The 22,371-nt window shown below is 42.0% G+C and overlaps 1 protein-coding gene across 1 annotated transcript; it reads right to left on the bottom strand.

Annotated features, from left to right (window-relative positions):
- Nucleotides 1-1,856: 1,856 nt before the first annotated feature.
- On the bottom strand, nucleotides 1,857-20,095 carry NEU3 (neuraminidase 3). The gene is made up of 3 exons (XM_073612761.1): nucleotides 19,944-20,095; nucleotides 16,027-16,234; nucleotides 1,857-9,049 (listed from the first exon to the last, which is right to left on the bottom strand). The coding sequence occupies exons 2-3, from the start codon at nucleotides 16,225-16,227 to the stop codon at nucleotides 8,060-8,062; spliced, it is 1,191 nt and encodes a 396-aa protein (XP_073468862.1). The 5' UTR covers nucleotides 16,228-16,234; nucleotides 19,944-20,095; the 3' UTR covers nucleotides 1,857-8,059.
- Nucleotides 20,096-22,371: the final 2,276 nt, after the last annotated feature.

Genomic DNA, 22,371 nt, shown 5'->3' with positions numbered 1-22,371 from the left:
CTTCCTACTGATCACCAATGTAAGGACCATTCTTCTCACTGATCACCAATGTAAGGAGCATTTTTTCACTGACCTCCAATGTAAGAAGCATTCTTCCCACTGATCACCAATGTAAGAAACATTCTTCTCACTGACCTCCAATGTAAGGAGCATTCTTCCAAATGATCACCAATGTAAGAAGCATTCTTTCCACTGATCACCAATATAAGGAGCATTCTTCCCCATGAATCCCAATGCAAGGGGCATTTTTTCACTGACGCCTGATAAATTGGTTTTAGTAATGGTCCCACGATACCTGAAAAGTTTTTTAGGGGTTCCTCTGGGGTAAAATATTTAAGAAAAAGCTGGTGTAGAGATTTGGAAACTCCATCATGAAGACATCCATTTATTATAATTGCAGACATATGTATATTGTAATCTTGGTACAGGTGATACGGATGGGTTTCCAACCTATGATAATCGATCAAATATTTATGGGTCTATAGTGCCGTCCACAAACCTACGGACTCCCAATCCCAGGTACCTCCTCCTTTTGTCTTTTGTGACCCATTTACTTCTTTATGGTGCAATAAAGTGCATTATGTTGCGCGTTAACATGCATTGTGTTAAGACAGCCTACTGAAATGAATGGGCTGCCAGCGCACCCTAACATGCAAAAAAACGGACGTGATCCTTGTTTTGCAACGCAATGCAGGTGCATTTCCTTAGTTCAGTGGTCTCCAAACTGCGGCCTGAGGGCTGAATGCGGCCTCTGTGCTTGCCTTTATCTGGCCTTTGGGCCACTATTCTCCCACTGATACAATGATGGGGCACTATTCCTCCCACTGATACCAATGATGGGACACTATTCCTCCCACTGATACCAATGATGGGACACTATTCCTCCCACTGATACCAATGATGGGACAATATTCCTCCCACTGATACCAATGATGGGACAATATTCCTCCCACTGATACCAATGATGGGACAATATTCCTCCCACTGATACCAATGATGGGAAAATATTCCTCCCACTGATACCAATGATGGGAAAATATTCCTCCCACTGATACCAATGATGGGGCACTATTCCTCCCACTGATACCAATGGTGGGGCACTATTCCTCCCACTGATACCAATGGTGGGGCACTATTCCTCCCACTGATACCAATGGTGGGACACTATTCCTTCCACTGATACCAATGATGGGACACAATTCCTCCCACTGATACCAATGGTGGGGCACTATTCCTCCACCTTATACCAATGCTGGGGCACTATTCTTCCACCTTAAACCAACACTGCAGCACTATTCCTCCACCTTATACCAACACTGAGGCACTATTCCTCCACCTTATACCAACCCTGGGGCACTATTACTCCCACTGATACCAATTATGGGACACTATTCCTCCCACTGATACCAGTAATGGGACACTACTCCTCCCACTGATACCAATGATGGGATGCTATTCCTCCCACTGATACCAATGATGGGGCGCTATTCCTCCCACTGATACCAATGGTGGGGCACTATTCTTCCCACTGATACCAATGGTGGGGCACTATTCCTCCCACTGATACCAATGATGGGACACTATTCCTCCCACTGATACCAATGGTGGGGCACTATTCCTCCCACTGATACCAATGATGGGACACTATTCCTCCCACTGATACCAATGATGGGACACTATTCCTCCCACTGATACCAATGGCGGGGCACTATTCCTTCACCTTATACCAATGCTGGGGCACTATTCCTTCACCTTATACCAATGCTGGGGCACTATTCCTCCACTTTATACCAACGCTGAGGCACTATTCCTCCACCTTATACCAATGCTGGGGCACTATTCTTCCACCTTATACCAACACTGGAGCACTATTCCTCCACCTTATACCAACACTGAGGCACTATTCCTCCACCTTATACCAACGCTGGGGCACTATTCCTCTACCTTATACCAACACTGGGGCACTATTCCTCCCACTGATACCAATGATGGGGCACTATTCCTCCCACTGATACCAATGATGGGGCACTATTCCTCCCACTGACACCAATGATGGGGCACTATTCCTCCCACTGATACCAATGATGGGACATTATTCCTCCCACTGACCCCAATGATGGGGCACTATTCCTCCCACTGACACCAATGATGGGACATTATTCCTCCCACTGATACCAATGGTGGGGTACTATTCCTCCACCTTATACCAACACTGGGGCACTATTCCTCCATCTTATACCCACGATGGGGCACTATCCGTCCACTTTATACCAAATGTGGTGGTGTTTACTCCCACTGATGCCAGGAAAATATCCACTCCCGCTGGCCACACAGTCCCGCCCCCCTAAAGTCTGAAGGATAATAAACTGGCCCTCTGGAAAGTCTGGAGATCCCTGACTTAGTGCATTGGGGTGCCATTTAAAATTCAAAGGTAATGCATTTTAAATGCGTGACCACAACACATTTGCGTGAATGGGTGCTTAGAGTCAACTCTTTCCCTTTCTCTATTTGCCTGCACAGAATGGGGAAAACGTGCCACGTGGACAGTCAAATGGATCAAAGCAACCTAGGAATGTGTCTACTGGTGGGGTCAGGCACTGGAGTATCCAAACATGCCCCAGGTCCCATCACAGCAGACTCTACAGAACATAAAGATCATACAAAAATGACATTGTCTGGGACATTTAATAAAAGTCTGAGGCAGAGGATGTGACTTTCTGACACTCACAGATCACAAAGACGTAAACATGATTGAAGGTAACAAGTCTCTTTAAAGTTTTTACATACAGTGCATGTAAAGAGATCAGTGCCATGCTAATAATCTGATCAGTGCATTGTAATGTGTAAAAAAATGATTTCTATGAACAGAAGTTAGTTCTCTATGTACATGGGGCAGCCATACTTCATTACGTAGGCTTCATTGTGCTGCTTTGTGATTGTACAATTCCTTTAAAGAGACCCTGTCATCAACCTACATACAAGCCTTCTTTAGAGTTTTGCCATACCTCAGACAAATTAGTCCTTAAAGAGACCACGTCACCAAATCTACATGAAAGCCTTTTTTTTAGGGTCTTCCCATTGGTCAGTCAAATTAGTCCTTAAAGGAACCTTGTCACCAACTTTAAAAAATTGCTAGTAAAAAGCACAGAAACATCAAACATTTGAAGTGTTTACTTGCAGAGTTTTTCTTTCCCTAAAAGGAGTATGTATTCCCTTGCAATCTCTCACTGAATTTCCCAGGGAGTTGATTCCATAGCAAGTTCCCCTCCCTTCTTGCATATCTTAGCCCTCTTCTATTTGAGAGTCTCTAATTATTGTCTGTGCTGGCCTGGCTCCTATGCCCCTCCCATCACCTCTCTACATAACCTTTTATGTACTGTAGCTACTACAGAAGTTGCAAGGGGAAATACTATAGAGCAGCCTTTTTCAAACGGGGTCCCCAGGCACGCCGGGGTGCCTTGCAGGGTGTCTTCAGGGGTGCCTTGGAAAAATGCCTAAAAATTGCCCAAAAATTGTATGCAAGCCAACATGTGGATGAAGGCTGCCTTTCAGTTACACAAAGCCACAGGTTTTCCTTGAACACCTTCTTGCTGCCGGCGTCCTAACAACCAATGACATCATCAGTTGATAAGGAGGATGTTAGGCGCCCGCAGAGCATCCTTGTTTGCCTCCTCCCATCAGCGTTGGGGTCACATTAGCTGAGTGAGGGAGAAGAGAAACATTTGAATACTAGTCAGTACCAATTTGCAAAACCTCTAACGTTGGGATCATATGTGTGGATGTTGCTGCATTAAGTAAAACTATTAGAATCGTTTTCACATTTTACAATGGGGTGCCTCGAGACTGTCCATAATTTTGGAGGGTGCCTCGAGACTGTCCATAATTTTGGAGGGTGCCTCGAGACTGTCCATAATTTTGGAGGGTGCCTTGAGCCTGGCCGTCATTTTTAAAGGGCACCTTGACTGAAAAAAGTTTGAGAAACACTGATCTAGAGCAGCAATTCTCTGCTTGGGTTCCTCCAGAGGTTGATTGTGGTTCTTTGAGCTGTGGCTGACTGACCTCATATTTGATAGTGCCTGCATAGTTCTGAGACTACCACTTGGCGCCCAGGGTAGCCACCCATTCTACCCACCCCTTCTCCTGGTCCTGCCCCTCTATGACTTTTTAGGGAGACAACCCAACATTTGTGATTTTGTTTTACTTTCACTTTAAATGATATTGATAAACAGGACAGAGAGGGTGAATCTCCTTAACGTGGACACAGATAGCAATAAAAACTGTCAGGTGTTCTAATCCTTCTCCCCTCTATCCAAAAAAAAAAAAAAAAAAAAAAAAAAAAGAGTTTTGCCTTTAGTTATACATTTAGTCTATCAAAGGTTCATGAACAGTAGTTCCCTGCCACTGATAGGCCAATTCAATACAATTTTTATTGTGACTTTTCTATATTGCTTTATATTGCATTCTGCTGGTGTGCACTGCAAAATAGGGTAGCTCAGACTGAATAGGCTGCATGGAATCTGATCCCAGAGCAGTTTACACACTGTACTTATTGTGCTCATTTCTCCCCAAAGACAGCTATCCATCATCCAGTTCCTTCTTCCTTACCACCATCCAGTTCCCTCTTCCTTACCACCATCCAGTTCCTTCTTCCTTACCACCATCCAGTTCCCTCTTCCTTACCACCATCCAGTTCCCTCTTCCTTACCACCATCCAGTTCCCTCTTCCTTACCACCATCCAGTTCCCTCTTCCTTACCACCATCCAGTTCCTTCTTCCTTACCACCATCCAGTTCCCTCTTCCTTACCACCATCCAGTTCCCTCTTCCTTACCACCATCCAGTTCCCTCTTCCTTACCACCATCCAGTTCCTTCTTCCTTACCACCATCCAGTTCCCTCTTCCTTACCACCATCCAGTTCCCTCTTCCTTACCACCATCCAGTTCCCTCTTCCTTACCACCATCCAGTTCCTTCTTCCTTACCACCATCCAGTTCCCTCTTCCTTACCACCATCCAGTTCCTTCTTCCTTACTATCAGCCAGTTCCCTCTTCCTTACCACCATCCAGTTCCTTCTTCCTTACCACCATCCAGTTCCTTCTTCCTTACCACCATCCAGTTCCCTCTTCCTTACCACCATCCAGTTCCCTCTTCCTTACCACCATCCAGTTCCTTCTTCCTTACCACCATCCAGTTCCTTCTTCCTTACCACCATCCAGTTCCTTCTTCCTTACTATCAGCCAGTTCCTTCTTCCCTACCACCATCCAGTTCCTTCTTCCTTACCACCATGCCGTTCCTTCTTCCCTACCATCAGCCAGTTCCTTCTTCCCTACCTCCATCTACTTCCTTCTTCCTTACCATCAACCAGTTCCTTCTTCCCTATCATCAGCCAGTTTCTTCTTCCCTACCATCATTCAGTTCCTTCTTCCCTACCATCAGCCAGTTTCTTCTTCCCTACCATCATTCAGTTCCTTCTTCCCTACCATCAGCCAGTTTCTTCTTCCCTACCATCATTCAGTTCCTTCTTCCCTAGCATCATTCAGTTCCTTCTTCCCTAGCATCATTCAATTCCTTCTTCCCTACCATCATCCAGTTCCTTCTTCCCTACCATCATCCAGTTCCTTCTTCCCTACCATCATCCAGTTCCTGCTTCCCTACTATCAGCCAGTTTCCTTCTTCCGTACCCCTTGATCATGATGAAACGCGTCGGTGGAGAGCAGGATGTAAACTATGATACTGTAAAATGTGGAGAACCGTGTAAACAGTGAAGGCATTAGGACACCTCTGACCATTGTTCAAGTCTTTATACCTTTGTAAGATCTGGTCTATCCCCTATGCACGTACAATCCCCGGGGTACTTCCCTTTGCAATTTTTCTAATTGGGATGTGGCATAGGTTTCCAGCTCTGACACTCAGTAGTGGTTTCTCCCAATAATTTTTCTCTGCTTCCCTACCATCATCCAGCTCCTTCTTCCCTACCATCATCCAGCTCCTGCTTCCCTACCATCATCCATTTCCTGCTTCCCTACCATCATCCAGCTCCTTCTTCCCTACCATCATCCAGTTCCTTCTTCCCTACCATCATCCAGTTCCTTTTTCCCTACCAACATCCAGTTCCTTCTTCCCTACCATCATCCAGTTTCCTTCTTCTGTACCCCTTGATCGTGATGAAACGCGTCGGTGGAGAGCAGGATGTAAACTATGATACTGTAAAATGCGGAGAACCGTATAAACAGTGAAGGCATTAGGATTAACGAGGAATCGCACACCTCTGACCATTGTTCAAGTCTTTATACAAAGTCTGCGTATCCACTTTAACACACTGGAAGATCATCCATCCAATCACATGAGAGTTAAAAGCACCTATGATATGGCCCTGGACATTTTCAGGCCTGGGTCTCTGGAAAGGACACCTAAAACCCGGGCCTCAGGGAGTTAAAATTCCAGAAGGAGGCAGGCACATATCCTATTTAGAGCAGCAGCAGGATCCTTGCGCCAAGGTGTTTTTTCCTGTAGAAGTTTCATGTTGTATCACAAATACATGACACGTCACACTGCAATACCACAGGTAATCAGTAGTTGGCACTGTAGATAAAAATATTACTATGTTGCAATACCACAGCTCATCAATCATCAAATGGCATTGTAGGTAAAAATATTACTATATTGTAATACCATAGCTAATCAGCAGGTGGCACTGTAGGTCAAACATTAAAACGCAGCTCCCGCACCAGGTAAAATCCAGGCTATGGGTGGAGTGACCGGAGGTCAGAAGCTGACTTCAAGTAGTTATACCACAGCTCTAGGCAAGCTTATTATTATTCTAGGTTTGAAGGTTTCTTCAAAAATATTCTTCTCTGTATAGCTTTATGCTGCAAACTAACAAGCAATGAGATACTCTATCAGCCAGGAGTCTGCCATTGGCCAGCCAAATAAGTCTATAAAGAGACCCTGTCACCAACTTTAAAAAAAAAATCAAAAGGCACAGAACTGTACTGTTTTTTCCCTTCCATAAATTATTTAATAATAATTATAATTTTGAACTTGCTATCAAATTTGAATACCCCAGGAAGAGTCAAATCTCTGGCACATCCCCCCCCTCCTTTCATGTTCTAGCCCTACCCTCTTTTGGTAGTGCTTGTGCTGGCCTAGCTACTCCACCCCTCCCTTCTCTACATAACCTTTAATGTATCTGCCAGGAGAAGGCTACCTTTTCAGGTAGTGCCTGTGCTGGCCCAGCTCCTCCGCCCCTCCCCTCACCTATCGACATAACTTTTGATGTAGCTGCCAGGGTTGGATCGAAAGGGAATACTAGAGAAGCCATTCTCAACCAGGGTTCCTCCAAAGGTTGCTAGGGGTTCCATGAGCTGTGATGCAGCAGCAGTCTTAGAGATTTTGGATTTTTACATAAGGTAAACAATTTCATGCCTATAGAAACATTTAGTGATCATAGAATCTTATGGGAAGGTTTCTGCTGGAGCTACTGACATCACATCCAAGATGGCAGCACCCAGTAGCACTTTTAGGGGGTTCCTCTGGGGTAACAAGCTTAAGAAAGCATGCTAGAAATTTTGACTACTCCAGAAGAGTCAGTTCCCTAGCACAGCCCTCTCCTTCCTTGCCTTCTCCTCTTCTGGGAGTGTTTAATTACTGTCTGCGCTGGCCCAGCTCCTCTGCCCCTCCCTTCAGCTGCATACATAACATTTTATGTAGCTTCCAGGGCAGCTATGGAGTGGAGTCTGCTGGGGCAGCTGACATCAGATCCAAGATGGCGGTACCCAGCAGCAGTCTTAAGACTTTTGATATGTACACGGGGGAGTCAATATCATGCCTAAAATCCGTTAAGTGCTCATTGAATCTTATGGGAAGGTTTGTGTTGGTCTGGAGACAGAGTCTCTTTAAATGCAACAGTAAACAGCCATGTTTAGAGTAGCTGAACAAGAACAAGGCATGCTGGGAGTTGTAGTTTGTAGACAGCTGAAGTCTTCTGCTGGAATACCGGATATAAAAGGTACCCGGCCTTGTTTCTAAACATTTATTGGCTGTTGTATCAAGAAACTGATTAAGGTTTTGACAAATTTTCCATCAGCTCCTCTACGGTGAACCTTCGAAAGACGATCTTTTCACAAGCGTCTACGCCACACTCGAAGAGGCATCCAAATGCATGCATGCCCTGGCAGGTGGCTAGGTCGGAGTACCCGCTGGGGCCTTGGTTAATGATCCACGGTTGGTTCCAACCAGCGGGTATCAGTGGGGATTTGTTTAGGTAGATCCCCAAGTCAACCCTTTTATGGTTGCTCGTTGGGTGGGAGTAGAGCAACCAAGGCTTAGCATGTTTCTCAAAGCAAGTCTGGCCTCTGCCATCCAGGTCATCTTCCTCTTGGTGGATCTCCAAGGGCTGGTAGCTCACCACACTTCCCTGGCACCCATGGGGTGGTTCACAAAGTTTCCTGCAGAAATGAGAACTGTCAAACTCCATGGCCTGGTCGCTACTGGTAGCCTCTACCCGGAAGTGCTTGTTTGTCCGGGCGCTGCAATACAACACGTCGGGACCGTTGCTGCAGGACACATCTGCTACCTCGCACTCGCCAGTTTGCTGTTGCCATATGGTGCTGCCCTTGTGCCAGGTCTTACCATGGTCATCGCTGTAGAAGATGAAAGAGTGAGGCTTGGTTTTCCATGGAATGGGTAGACCGCAGACACGGGAGTGGATGTAGTAGAGGTAGGCCGGCACTACCATCCTTCCCGATGGGGATTGGATTCCGTGACCCGGCCCGACGGCCACAGTGGCACAGTTCTCCAGGTCCTTGGCCAGAACTTCCTCCGTTACGTCCACTAGGGAGTTCCAGGATTTGCCAAAGTCAGTGCTGGTGACGTAGCACAATCGGGCAGCGTTTTTGCCGGTAATGATCTGCCCCATTTCTGAGCAGTTTGTCCGGATGCAGATGAAGAAAAGGAAGACGGTTCTGGTGTCTTTGTCGTACACAGGGCAAGGGTTCATGGTTCGGTGGTCCAGTAGCTTGGCATGTCTCACGGCAATCATGTTTTCCCACTGGAGGAAGAAAATGATAATACTTATTACAGCCACAAAATCCATCAGTTTAACCTCTTGCCGACCCACTCACAGTAGAGGTACAGCAAGCAAGCAGCAGAGCCAGGCACTGCAACGTTGCGGGTGTACTCCCTGGTTTGGCGGCACACATGCACGCACCCCCCCCACAGACCTGTGTTGTGATTGGCCACAGCACAAGTTCGGCAGCAAATTTCAGCCAGCGATTTTGGCTGAAACCTGCTGATCGGCTGTAACAGAGTTCTGTGTTTACAAATGGAAATGCAGGGAGAAAAACAGCCAGATCAGTAAGTGAAATCAGCACACATTACACATTGTTAAACACACAGTAAACCCCTTAATTGCCCTCTAGATATTAACCCCTTCCCAGCCAGAATCATTAGTACAGTGTCGGTGTACAGTATTATCACTGATCACTGTATTAGTGTCACTAGTGATAGACCAACACAAAGTAGCACATAATTGTGAAGTGGAAGGAAAATGATAAATGGTTTTCAGAATTTTTTACAAATAAATATGTGAAAAGTGTGGGGTACAATTCTATTCAGCCCCCTTTACTCTGATACCCCTAACTAAAATCCAGTGGAACCAATTGCCTTCAGAAGTCACCTAATTAGTAAATAGAGTCCACCTGTGTGTAATTTAATCTCAGTATAAATACAGCTGTTCTGTGAAGCCCTCAGAGGTTTGTTAGAGAACCTTAGTGAACAAACAGCATCATGAAGGCCAAGGAACACACCAGATAGGTCAGGGATAAAGTTGTAGAGAAGTTTAAAGCAGGGTCAGGCTATAAAAAAAAATCCCAAGCTTTGAACATCTCACGGAACACTGTTCAATCCATCATCCAGAAATGGAAAGAGTATGGCACAACTGCAAACCTACCAAGACATGGCCGTCCACCTAAACTGACAGGCCGGGCAAGGAGAGCATTCATCAGAGAAGAGCCAAGAGGCCCATGGTAACTCTGGAGGAGCTGCAGAGATCCACAGCTCAGGTGGGAGATTCTGTCCACAGGACAACTATTAGTCGTGCTCTCTACAAATCTGACCTTTATGGAAGAGTGGCAAGAAGACATTTTGGAAACAAAACCATAAGAAATCCCGTTTGCAGTTTGCGAGAAGCCATGTGGGGGACACAACAAACATGTGGAAGAAGGTGCTCTGGTCAGATGAGACCAAAATTGAACCTTTTGGCCTAAAGAGGTTCACCTTCCAGCAGGACAACGACCCTAAACATACAGCCAGAGCTACAATGGAATGGTTTAGATCAAAGCATATTCATGTGTTAGAATGGACCAGTCATAGTCCAGACCTAAATCCAATTGAGAATCTGTGGCAAGACTTGAAAATTGCTGTTCACAGACGTTCTCCTTCCAATCTGACAGAGCTTGAGCAAAGAAGAATGGACAAAAATGTCATCCCCAAAAAGACTTGCAGCTGTAATTGCAGTGAAATGTGGTTCTACAAAGTATTGACCCAGGGGGGCTGAATACAAATGTACACCACACTTTTCACATATTTATTTGTAAAAAAAAATAAAAACCATTTATCATTTTCCTTCCACTTCACAATTATGTGCCACTTTCTGTTGGTCTATCACATAAAAAGCCCAATAAAATACATTTACGTTTTTGGTTGTAACATGACAAAATGTGGAAAATTTCAGGGGGTGTGAATACTTTTTCAAGGCGCTGTATAACGTCATAGCTGCGTAAATTCCAGTACAGCCAGACAACACGATTCACCCATAGGCTGTAGTGAACTTCCTGGTTTAGCAGTGTGTGTGCGCCCCCTGCTGACCTTTGCTGTAATGCAACACAGCACAAGTTTGTCAGCAGGTTACATCCAATGATTTTTGCTGTATACCTGCTGATTGCCTGTGGCCAATCACAGCACAGAGTTCTGTGTTTACAAATGCACAGAACAGCGATCCGGCTGTTTCTGCTCCCTGAAGTCAACTCTGAGTTCAGGGAGAAAAGAAGAGCCAGATCCTGCGAGTAAAAAGCAACACACATACACTTGTTAGACACACAGTTAATCCCTTGATTGCCCTTTTGATCACCCCTTTTGCCCATTAGTGTCATTAGTAAAGTGTGCAGTATTATCACTGATCAGTGTATTGTCTGTGTCAATTAGTGTCCCTCTCAGCCAGTGTCAGTTAGCGCCAGATTATCTGCCACACTATAAGTCGCTGTTCACCGCCATTACCAGTATAGCGTCTGTAGCTGTGTAAATTCCAGTATATATCCAATAGTTTAAAACTTTCACACAAACCAATTAATGTAAACTTGTTCCTGGCGCACCGGAGGGTGGCGGTGGGGGGGGGGGGGGTGTTGGTGTAAAAACAATCAAGAGGCTGAACAGCAGGGAATTGCAGGAAGAAAAAAAAAAAGATATCTGAATGAGGTCTGCAGGTACAGTGCCTTGCAAAAGTATTCACCCCCCCTTGGCTTTTGACCTATTTTGTTACATTACAGCCTTTAGTTCAATGTTTTTTTTAATCTGAATTATATGTAATGGATCAGAACACAATAGTCTAAGTTGGTGAAGTAAAATTAGAAAAATATATACATAAAACTATTTATCAGAATTAAAAAAATGATAATTGGCATGTGCGTATGTATTCACCCCCTTTGTTATGAAGCCCATAAAAAGCTCTGATGCAACCAATTACCTTCAGAAGTCACATAATTAGTGAAATGATGTCCACCTGTGTGCAATCTAAGTGTCACATGATCTGTCATTACATATACACACCTTTGTGAAAGGCCCCAGAGGCTGCAACACCTAAGCAAGAGGCACCACTAACCAAACACTGCCATGAAGACCAAGGAACTCTCCAAACAAGTAAGGGACAATGTTGTTGAGAAGTACAAGGCTTTTTTTTTACAATGTAAAAATGCATATAAAAGCAAAGCAGAAGGCCTTCAAAAAATACAAGGTTCAGGGATCATCATCAGCATTCAGACTTTATAAAGAATGCAATAAGAAATGTAAGGGTGCAATTAGGACAGCTAAGATAGAACATGAAAGACACATAGCGGAGGAGAGCAAAAAAAATCCCAAGAAATTCTTTAAGTATGTAAACAGTAAAAAAGGGAGGACAGACCATATTGGCCCCATAAAGAATGAAGAAGGACATCTGGTTACAAAGGATGGGGAGATGGCAAAGGTATTGAATTTATTCTTCTCCTCAGTCTTCACGAGTGAATCGGGGGGCTTCAGTAACCAAAACTGCAGTGTTTATCCTCATGACACAACACAGGAAGCACCTCCATGGTTAACAGAGGACGGAATTAAAATTAGACTTGAGAAACTTAACATTAATAAATCACCGGGACCAGATGGCTTGCATCCAAGGGTACTTAGGGAACTCAGTCAAGTGATTGCCAGACCGTTGTTCCTAATTTTTACAGATAGTCTACTGACTGGAATGGTACCAGCTGATTGGAGAAAAGCCAATGTAGCACCAATATTTAAAAAGGGCCCAAAATACATCCCTGGGAATTACAGACCAGTTAGCCTAACATCAATAGTATGTAAACTCTTGGAGGGGATGATAAGGGACTATATACAAGATTTTAGTAATAAGAATGATATCATTAGCAGTAATCAGCATGGATTCATGAAGAATCGTTCTTGCCAAACCAATCTATTAACCTTCTATGAGGAGGTGAGTTGCCATCTAGATAAAGGAAGGCCCGTAGACGTGGTGTATCTGGATTTTGCAAAAGCATTTGACACAGTTCCCCATAAACGTTTACTGTACAAAATAAGGTCCATTGGCATGGACCATAGGGTGAGTACATGGATTGAAAACTGGCTACAAGGGCGAGTTCAGAGGGTGGTGATAAATGGGGAGTACTCAGAATGATCAGGGGTGGGTAGTGGGGTTTCCCAGGGTTCTGTGCTGGGACCAATCCTATTTAATTTGTTTATAAACGACCTGGAGGATGGGATAAACAGTTCAATCTCTGTATTTGCAGACGATACTAAGCTAAGCAGGGCAATAACTTCTCCGCAGGACGTGGAAACCTTGCAAAAAGACCTGAACAAATTAATGGGGTGGGCGACTACATGGCAAATGAGGTTCAATGTAGAAAAATGTAAAAAAATGCATTTGGGTGGCAAAAATATGAATGCAATCTATACACTGGGGGGAGAACCTCTGGGGGAATCTAGGATGGAAAAGGACCTGGGGGTCCTAGTAGATGATCGGCTCAGCAATGGCATGCAATGCCAAGCTGCTGCTAACAAAGCAAACAGAATATTGGCATGCATTAAAAGGGGGATCAACTCCAGAGATAAAACGATAATTCTCCCGCTCTACAAGACTCTGGTCCGGCCGCACCTAGAGTATGCGGTCCAGTTCTGGGCACCAGTCCTCAGGAAGGATGTACTGGAAATGGAGCGAGTACAAAGAAGGGCAACAAAGCTAATAAAGGGTCTGGAGGATATTAGTTATGAGGAAAGGTTGCAAGCACTGAACTTATTCTCTCTGGAGAAGAGACGCTTGAGAGGGGATATGATTTCAATTTACAAATACCGGACTGGTGACCCCACAATAGGGTTAAAACTTTTTCGCAGAAGAGAGTTTAACAAGACTCGTGGCCACTCATTAAAATTAGAAGAAAAGAGGTTTAACCTTAAACTACGTAGAGGGTTCTTTACTGTAAGAGCGGCAAGGATGTGGAATTCCCTTCCACAGGCGGTGGTCTCAGCGGGGAGCATTGATAGCTTCAAGAAACTATTAGATAAGCACCTGAATGACCGCAACATACAGGGATATGTAATGCAATACTGACACATAATCACACACATAGGTTGGACTTGATGGACTTGTGTCTTTTTTCAACCTCACCTATTATGTAATTATGTAAGTCAGGGTTAGGTTATAAAAAAAAAAAAAAACAAATCTTTGATGATCCCTAGGAGCACCATCAAATCTATCATAACCAAATGGAAAGAACATGGCACAACAGCAAACCTGCCAAGAGACGGCCGCACACCAAAACTCATGGACCGGGCAAGGAGGGCATTAATCAGAGAGGAGCACAGAGACCTAAGGTAACCCTGGAGGAGCTGCAGAGTTCCACAGCAGAGACTGGAGTATCTGTACATAGGACGACAATAAGCCGTACGCTCCATAGAGTTGGGCTTTATGGCAGAGTGGCCAGAAGAAAGACATTACTTTCAGCAAAAAACAAAATGGCACGTTTTTAGTTTGCGAAAAGGAATGTGGGAGACTCCCAAAACGTATGGAGGAAGGTGCTCTGGTCTGATGACTTTTGGCCATCAAAGAAAATGCTATGTCTGGCGCAAACCCAACACATCACATCACCCAAAGAACACCATCCCCACCGTGAAACATGGTGGTGGCAGCATCATGCTGTGGGGATGTTTTTCAGAAGTCGGGACTGGGAAACTGGTCAGAGTTGAGGGAAAGATGGATGGTGCTAAATACAGGGATATTCATGAGCAAAACCTGTACCACTCTGTGTGTGATTTGCGGTTGGACAGAGGTTCACCTTCCAGCAGGACAATGACCCCAAACACACTGCTAAATCAACACTTGAACGCAGGCAGGGGTGACAACATGTCTTTTTTTTTAAATTCTATTCTTTTCAATCCTATTTTTTTCTACTGTTTTCAAACTTATTCTATTTGAAATTCAAATTTCAGAAGATGGTTATATTCTTTCTATTTTATTCTATTCTTTTCTATTTTTTATTCTATTCTAGTCTATTATATTCACCTTTTTTTTTAACCTACTTTATTCTGTTCTTTTATTTTCTATTCTATTTTGTTCTGTTTTACTCTATTCTTTTATATTCCAGCCCTTTCATTTCTATCCTATTTTTTTCTATTCTTTTATTTTGTATACTGTTCTGTTTTACTCTATTACATTCTATTCTTTTAGTTTCTATTCTATTCTTTTTTTTTTCTATTCTTTTTGGAAATTCAAATACGATTAGAAAACAATTTGAATTCAAAAACTATTGGGAACTCGATTTGAAAACTTTATATTCTAATCTACTTTCTTCTGTTCTTTTATTTTCTATTCTATTTTGTTCTGTTTTACTCTATTCTATCCCTTTCATTTCTATTCTATTTTTTCTATTCTTTTATTTTGTAATGCGTTCTGTTTTACTCTATTACATTCTATTATTTTATTTTGTATTCTATTTTTTTTCTATCTACTTTATTCTGTTCTTTTATTTTCTATTCTTTTTTGTTCTGTTTTACTCTATTCTATCCCTTTAATTTCTGTTCTATTCTTTTATTTTGTATTCTGTTCTGTTTTACTCTATTACATTCTATTCTTTTATGTTCTATTCTATTCTTTTTTTTTTTTCTATTCTATACCTTTATTTTCTATTCTTTTTGGAAATTCTAATTCGATTAGAAAACAATTTAAATTCAAAAACTATTGGGCTTTCGATTTGAAAACTTTATATTCTAATCTACTTTCTTCTGTTCTTTTATTTTCTATTCTATTTTGTTCTGTTTTACTCTATTCTATCCCTTTCATTTCTATTCTATTTTTTCTATTCTTTTATTTTGTATTGCGTTCTGTTTTACTCTATTACATTCTATTATTTTATTTTGTATTCTATTTTTTTTCTATTCTATACCTTTTATTTTTCTATTCTATTGTATTCTTTTTTGGAAATTTAAATTTGATTAGAAAACAATTCGAATTAGAAAACTATTGGGATTTTGTCTGAATATTTTGTTTCAATAATTCGGATACATTCAAATTTTTTTTCTATTGTAATTCGGAAATTCGGATCATCCGAGGCAGTGTTGTCAGCTCATACAGGAAGTAAGGAGCTCCCTGGCTTCCTAGCAAATCAAGAAGAAGAAAAAAAAACTGATGGCAATTCCACCCCTCCGATTTGGATTTTCTGCTGTTTTCATTACCATTGACCTGACCCGAGTCCAGATAATAGAACGCACCTGCAGAGTCCCATGAGCCTCCACTCCTCTCCTCATCACCAGGTACAGAGCGTCCTGATCCCGGGGGGATGACCGCTTCTCTGCAAATGCCAAAAACACGGAGGGCTGCTCGATGTAGAGGAGGGCCGGGATCCGGTACGTCACCCCGCAGGGCTCCTGCTGGAACAGTGTGGACGGGTCCGGTACTGCCGCCTCCGCCATGGTGTACCTGGAGAACATCACATCAGTCTGTGTGCACCACAGGAGATTACACTCTAATGCCCCCCCCACACACACACACACACACACACATAATATATTTATACAGCTCTGACATATACTGTAATAAAGTACAAATAATGACCCAGATCAGTCTGCACCAGAGCAGCTTGATCTCCAACTAGACACATGCAGTTTGTTTTGTTTCCGAATTGAAATTCGGACAAATTTTTTGTTATGCCGGAATTCGGATGATCCGAATTTCCAAATTACAATAGAAAACAAATTCGAATATTTCTGAAATATCGAGAAAAAAAAATATTCCGACGAAATCCCAGGAGTTTTCAAATTTCAATTGTTTTCTAATCGAATTTGAATTTTCAAAAAGAATAAAATAGAATAGAAAATAAAGGTATGGAATAGAAAAAAATAGAATAGAAAATCAAAGAATAGAATGTAATTGAGTATTAGAATTTCCAAAAAGAATAGAAAATAAAAGGTATAGAATATGAAAAAAAATAGAAAATAAAAGAATAGAATGCAATAGAGTAAAACAGAACAGAATACAAAATAAAAGAATAGAAAAGGATAGAATGGAAATTAAAAGGGATAGAATAGAGTAAAACAGAACAAAATATAATGGAAAATAAAAGAATAGAATAAAGTAGATTAGAATTTAAAGTTTTCAAATCGAAATCCCAAAAGTTTTTGAATTCAAATTGTTTTCTAATCTAATTAGAATTTCCAAAAATAGTAAAATAGAATAGAAAATAAAGGTATAGAATAGAAAAAAATAAAAGAATAGAATGTAATAGAGCAAAACAGAAGAGAATACTAAGTAAAAGAATAGAAAAAAAAATAGAATAGAAATTAAAGGGATTGAATATAAAAGAATAGAGTAAAACAGAACAAAATAGAATGGAAAATAAAAGAACAGAATAAAGTAGATTAGAAGATAACGTTTTCAAATCGAAATCCCAATAGTTTTTGAATTGTTTTCTAATCGAATTCGAATTTCCAAAAAGAATAAAAAAAGAATAGAACAGAATAAAATAGAATAGAAAATAAAAGAATAGAATAGAAAATAAAAGAATTGAATGTAATAGAGTAAAACAGAACAGAATACTAAATAAAGGAATAGAAAAAAATAGAATAGAAATTAAAGGGATAGAATATAAAAGAATATAGTAAAACAGAACAAAACAGAATATAAAATAAAAGAACAGAATAAAGTAGATTAGAATATAAAGTTTTCAAATCGAAATCCCAATAGTTTTTAAATTAAAATTGTTTTCTAATCGAATTCGAATTTCCAAAAAGAATAAAATACAATAGAAAAAAAAAGACTAGAACAGAAAATAAAAGAATAGAATGTAATAGAGTAAAACAGAACATAATACAAAGTAAAAGAATAGAAAAAAATAGAATAGCAATTAAAGGGATAGACTAGAAAAGAATAGAGTAAAACAGAACAAAATAGAATAGAAAATAAAAGAACAGAATAAAGTAGATTAGAAAAAAAGTAGTGGAATATAATAGACTAGAATATAATAAAAAATAGAAAAGAATGGAATAAAATAGAAACAATATAACCATCTTCTGAAATTTGAATTTCAAATAGAATAAATTTGAAAACAATAGAAAAAAAATAGGATAGAACAGAATAGAATGAAAAAAAAAAAATAATAATAGAGTAGAAATAGAAAATAATACAATAGAAAAAAAGAACAGAACATAATAGAATAGAATAGAAAGAATATAACCTTTTTCCGAAATTCAAATTTGAACAGAATAAATGTGAATTTGAATAGAGAAGAATAGAATAGAAAAGAATAGAATAGAATAAACAATAGAAAAGAATAGAAAGAATATAACTTTTAACCACTTAAGGACCAGCTTCGTTTTGGATTTTAGGTGTTTACATGTTTAAAACAGTTTTTTTTTGCTAGAAAATTACTTAGAAAAAAAAACATATATAATGTTTGGGGGTTCTAACACTCTAGAGAATAAAATGGCGGTCGTTGCAATACTTTTTTTTGCACCATATTTGCGCAGCAGTCTTATAAGCGCACTTTTTTTGGAAAAAATTCACTTTTTTGAATAAAAAAATAAGACAACAGTAAAGTTAGCCCAATTTTTTTTTTATATTGTGAAATATAATGTTACGCCAAGTAAATTGATACCCAACATGTCATGCTTCAAAATTGCGCCCGCTCGTGGAATGGCGACAAACTTTTACCCTCAAAAATCTCCATAGGCGACATTTAAAAAATTCTACAGGTTGCATGTTTTGCGTTACAGAGGAGGTCTAGGGCTAGAATTATTGCTCTCGCTCTACCGGTAGCGGCGATACCTCACATGTGTGGTCTGACCACCGTTTTCATATGCGGGCGCTACTCGCGTACGCCTTCGCTTCTGCGCGCGAGCTCGTCAGGACGGGGGGTTTTAAAATTTTTTTTTTAATTTTTATTATTTATTTTACATTATTTAATTTATTTTTACACTGTTTAAAAAAAAAAAAGTGTCACTTTTATTCCTATTACAAGGAATGTAAACCGCAGGGACCACTTTTATCAGAAAGCCGACCGCCGCACGAAAAACGGGGATACCGGGGTTATGGCAGCTAGCTGCTGCCATAACAACGATATCCCCGTTCAAAGTTTGGACGTACATCGGCGTGCGGCGGTCCGGAAGTGGTTAATAACTGTTATATAACTGTTTTTCGAAATTCGAATAGAATCAATTTGAATAGAAAAGAATAAAACAGAAAAATAAAAGAATAGGATAGAAAAGAAAAAAAAAACAATAGAATAGAATTAAATAGAAAGAATAGAACCATTTTTCTAAATTCTAATTTCGAATAGAATACATTTGATTTTGAATGGAATTCTATTTGAATCGATTAAAATTTTCCACATTCGTGTCAAATTGAGTTAATTCGACCAAATTCGGAAAAAAATTGAATCGATTCGAATTCAAATAAACAAAATGAATTAAACTAATTTAACAAAACAAATTTATGTGAATACCGAATCAATTTTTTTTTTTTTTTCCGTACTGCAGGTGTCTAACTTTAATGTCACACACTATTATTATTATACCTTTCTATAGCTCTGACATATACCGCAGCGCTGTACACAGAACACTAGGCCAGTCACATCAGTCTCTGTACCAGAGGAGCTTACACTCTAATTTCCTCCCTACAGTTACACATTATTATTATTATTACACATTTATATAGCTCTGACATATACCGCAGCGCTGTACAAATAATAAGACAGACTAGTCTGCACCAGAGGAGCTTACACTCTAATCCCCCCACATTATATATCTATATAGCTCTAATATACACCATAGTGATGTACAAAAAATAAATCACTCTGCACCAGAGAAGCTCCAATGTTCCACCCTTCTATTACTATTATATATATAGCGCTGACATATACTATAGGGAAGTACAAATAGGGAGACAGCTCAATCTGCACCACAAGAGCTTACACTCTAATCTCACACACTAATATTATATATTACATATCTCTGACATAGATTGTAGTGATGTACAAAGCCAATCAAATCATCCTCTGCACCAGAGGAGCTTACACTCTAATCCCCCTCCCCCATAGTGATCTGGCTGTGCACTGGAGAAGTCACAGCTGGATGTCCTCAGTCAGGCTGTCCTGACGCCCCCCTCCCCCTCACACACACAGATGTAAACAAACCTCTCTGTCTCCTATCCGGGATCTGTGCTAAAAATGACAGCAGAACAGCTGCGCTAAACAAACGTCTAACAGACAGTGCTATAGAGTGTCCGCTGGCGGCCATTTTCTCGTAGAAGCATCCCATTCCGTTGATGGGAAAAGGCAAAAAGAAAATGGCTTCCGCCTATGGACCCGTTTGCGTGAGGAATAAATCTGCCTCTAGTGGCCGTCCTCGGTATTTTCACCAAATAGGCAAACTGAGGCCTAACTGCGGCAGACCCCGCCCATTCAGCTAAGGCCGACCTCACCCACCGCCTGGAGGGCTAGTGTGAACACCGCCCACCTGGGAAGGCAGGCCACGCCCCCTGGCTGAGGAACACACGGCCCGGGATAGCTAGGGCAGAGCTCGCCGCTAGCAGACACAGACTCCGCCCACCGGCGTACAGGGATGTCACAGCTGCTGATCACTTTCCCAGTGTGTGTGCATTAACTTGTCAGTGATCAGTTCCTGGCGTATGTGCATTGTCCCTGTGATCAGTTCCTGGCGTATGTGCATTGACCTATCAGTGATCAGTTCCTGGCGTATGTGCATTAACTTGTCAGTGATCAGTTCCTGGCGTATGTGCATTAACTTGTCAGTGATCAGTTCCTGGCGTATGTGCATTGTCCCTGTGATCAGTTCCTGGCGTTTGTGTATTGACCTGTCAGTGATCAGTTCCTGGTGTATGTGCATTGACCAGTCAGTGATCAGTTCCTGGCGTATGTGCATTGACCAGTCAGTGATCAGTTCCTGGCGTATGTGCATTGACCTATCAGTGATCAGTTCCTGGCGTATGTGCATTAACTTGTCAGTGATCAGTTCCTGGCGTATGTGCATTAACTTGTCAGTGATCAGTTCCTGGCGTATGTGCATTGTCCCTGTGATCAGTTCCTGGCGTATGTGCATTGACCTGTCAGTGATCAGTTCCTGGCGTATGTGCATTGTCCCTGTGATCAGTTCCTGGCGTATGTGCATTGACCTGTCAGTGATCAGTTCCTGGCGTATGTGCATTGTCCCTGTGATCAGTTCCTGGCGTATGTGCATTGACCTGTCAGTGATCAGTTCCTGGCGTATGTGCATTGACCTGTCAGCAGGGGAGTTGCTAGGTCTGCAAAAGATCTGGGGCTAGAGCCCGTAGCAGCGGTCACCAACCTTTTTGCATGCCCGGGGGGGGGGGGGGGGGGACACCAGTGCTAAGCAATTTTTCATGGGCAATGGCTGGTGTTGGCGCTTCAATCATCATGGCATAATGGTTGATATGGTGTCAGGGTGAAGTGCATTATTTCTATTGTTACATTCTAATATATAATGAAGTGCTTCAACTCACCATACTGCAGAATCAGTGGGAGCCCTGGGCGTGTCACTTGCCACATCTGCCACCAGATGCAGCCTCTTACTTGCCACTGTCACCTGCTACTAGATGTGGATTGTCACTTGCCACGTCTCCTGCCTCCATTTGCAGATTGTCACTTACTTTAGTGAGAGCAGGAGAGCGGTGATGCGGGGCTGGCAGTGAGGGATGATGTCATCTCGCTGCTCCCCGCCGCACCTCCAACATTGAAGCAAGGGGGTCTGGCTGCAAAGTGGAGCTCAACAAAGACCGTGCTGTGAGGGCGGAAGAGCGCCGATTTGTGGCGGACAGTGAGAGATTATGTCATCTCTCTGCTGCTCACCGCACCTTGCTCAAAAATTGAAGAGGCCCGACTGTGAAGAGCTCGCTTCTTTCCTCTCCTCCGCCTCGCTCATGCAGCCAGCCCACCTGCCACTGCAGCCGCAACCCGCTGGTTAAGGCAGGGACCCTGCGGAAAGAGACTCGGGGCTATGGGCCCCAGATTCGGGGCTATAGCCCCAATAGCCACCCCCTAGCAATGCCCCTGCCTGTCACTGATCATTTCCTGGCGTATGTTCAATGATCTCTCAGTGATCAGTTCCTGGCATATGTTCAATGATCTGTCCTTAGCAAATCCTGGCGTATGTGCATTGATCAGTTTCTGGCATATGTTAATTGACATGTCAGTTCCTGGCCTATGTGCATTGATCTGTCAGGGATCAGTTCCTGGCGTATGTGCATTGATCTTTTAGTGATCAGTTCCTGGCGTATGTGCATTGACCTTTTAGTGATCAGTTCCTGGCGTATGTGCATTGACCAGTCAGTGATCAGTTCCTGGCGTATGTTCATTGATCTGTCAGTGGTCAGTTCCTGGCGTATGTGCATTGACCAGTCAGTGATCAGTTCCTGGCGTATGTGCATTGACCAGTCAGTGATCAGTTCCTGGCGTATGTGCATTGACCAGTCAGTGATCAGCTCCTGGCGTATGTGCATTGACCAGTCAGTGATCAGTTCCTGGCGTATGTGCATTGACCCGTCAGTGATCAGTTCTTGGTGTGTGCTAACCCCAACATGGCCAG

The sequence above is a fragment of the Aquarana catesbeiana genome, linkage group LG02 (genome assembly GCF_042186555.1).
Source record: "Aquarana catesbeiana isolate 2022-GZ linkage group LG02, ASM4218655v1, whole genome shotgun sequence".
Classification (NCBI taxonomy): domain Eukaryota; kingdom Metazoa; phylum Chordata; class Amphibia; order Anura; family Ranidae; genus Aquarana; species Aquarana catesbeiana.
The sequence above is the reverse complement of the archived record's forward strand: the minus strand, read 5'-3'. Positions and strand labels throughout refer to the sequence as shown.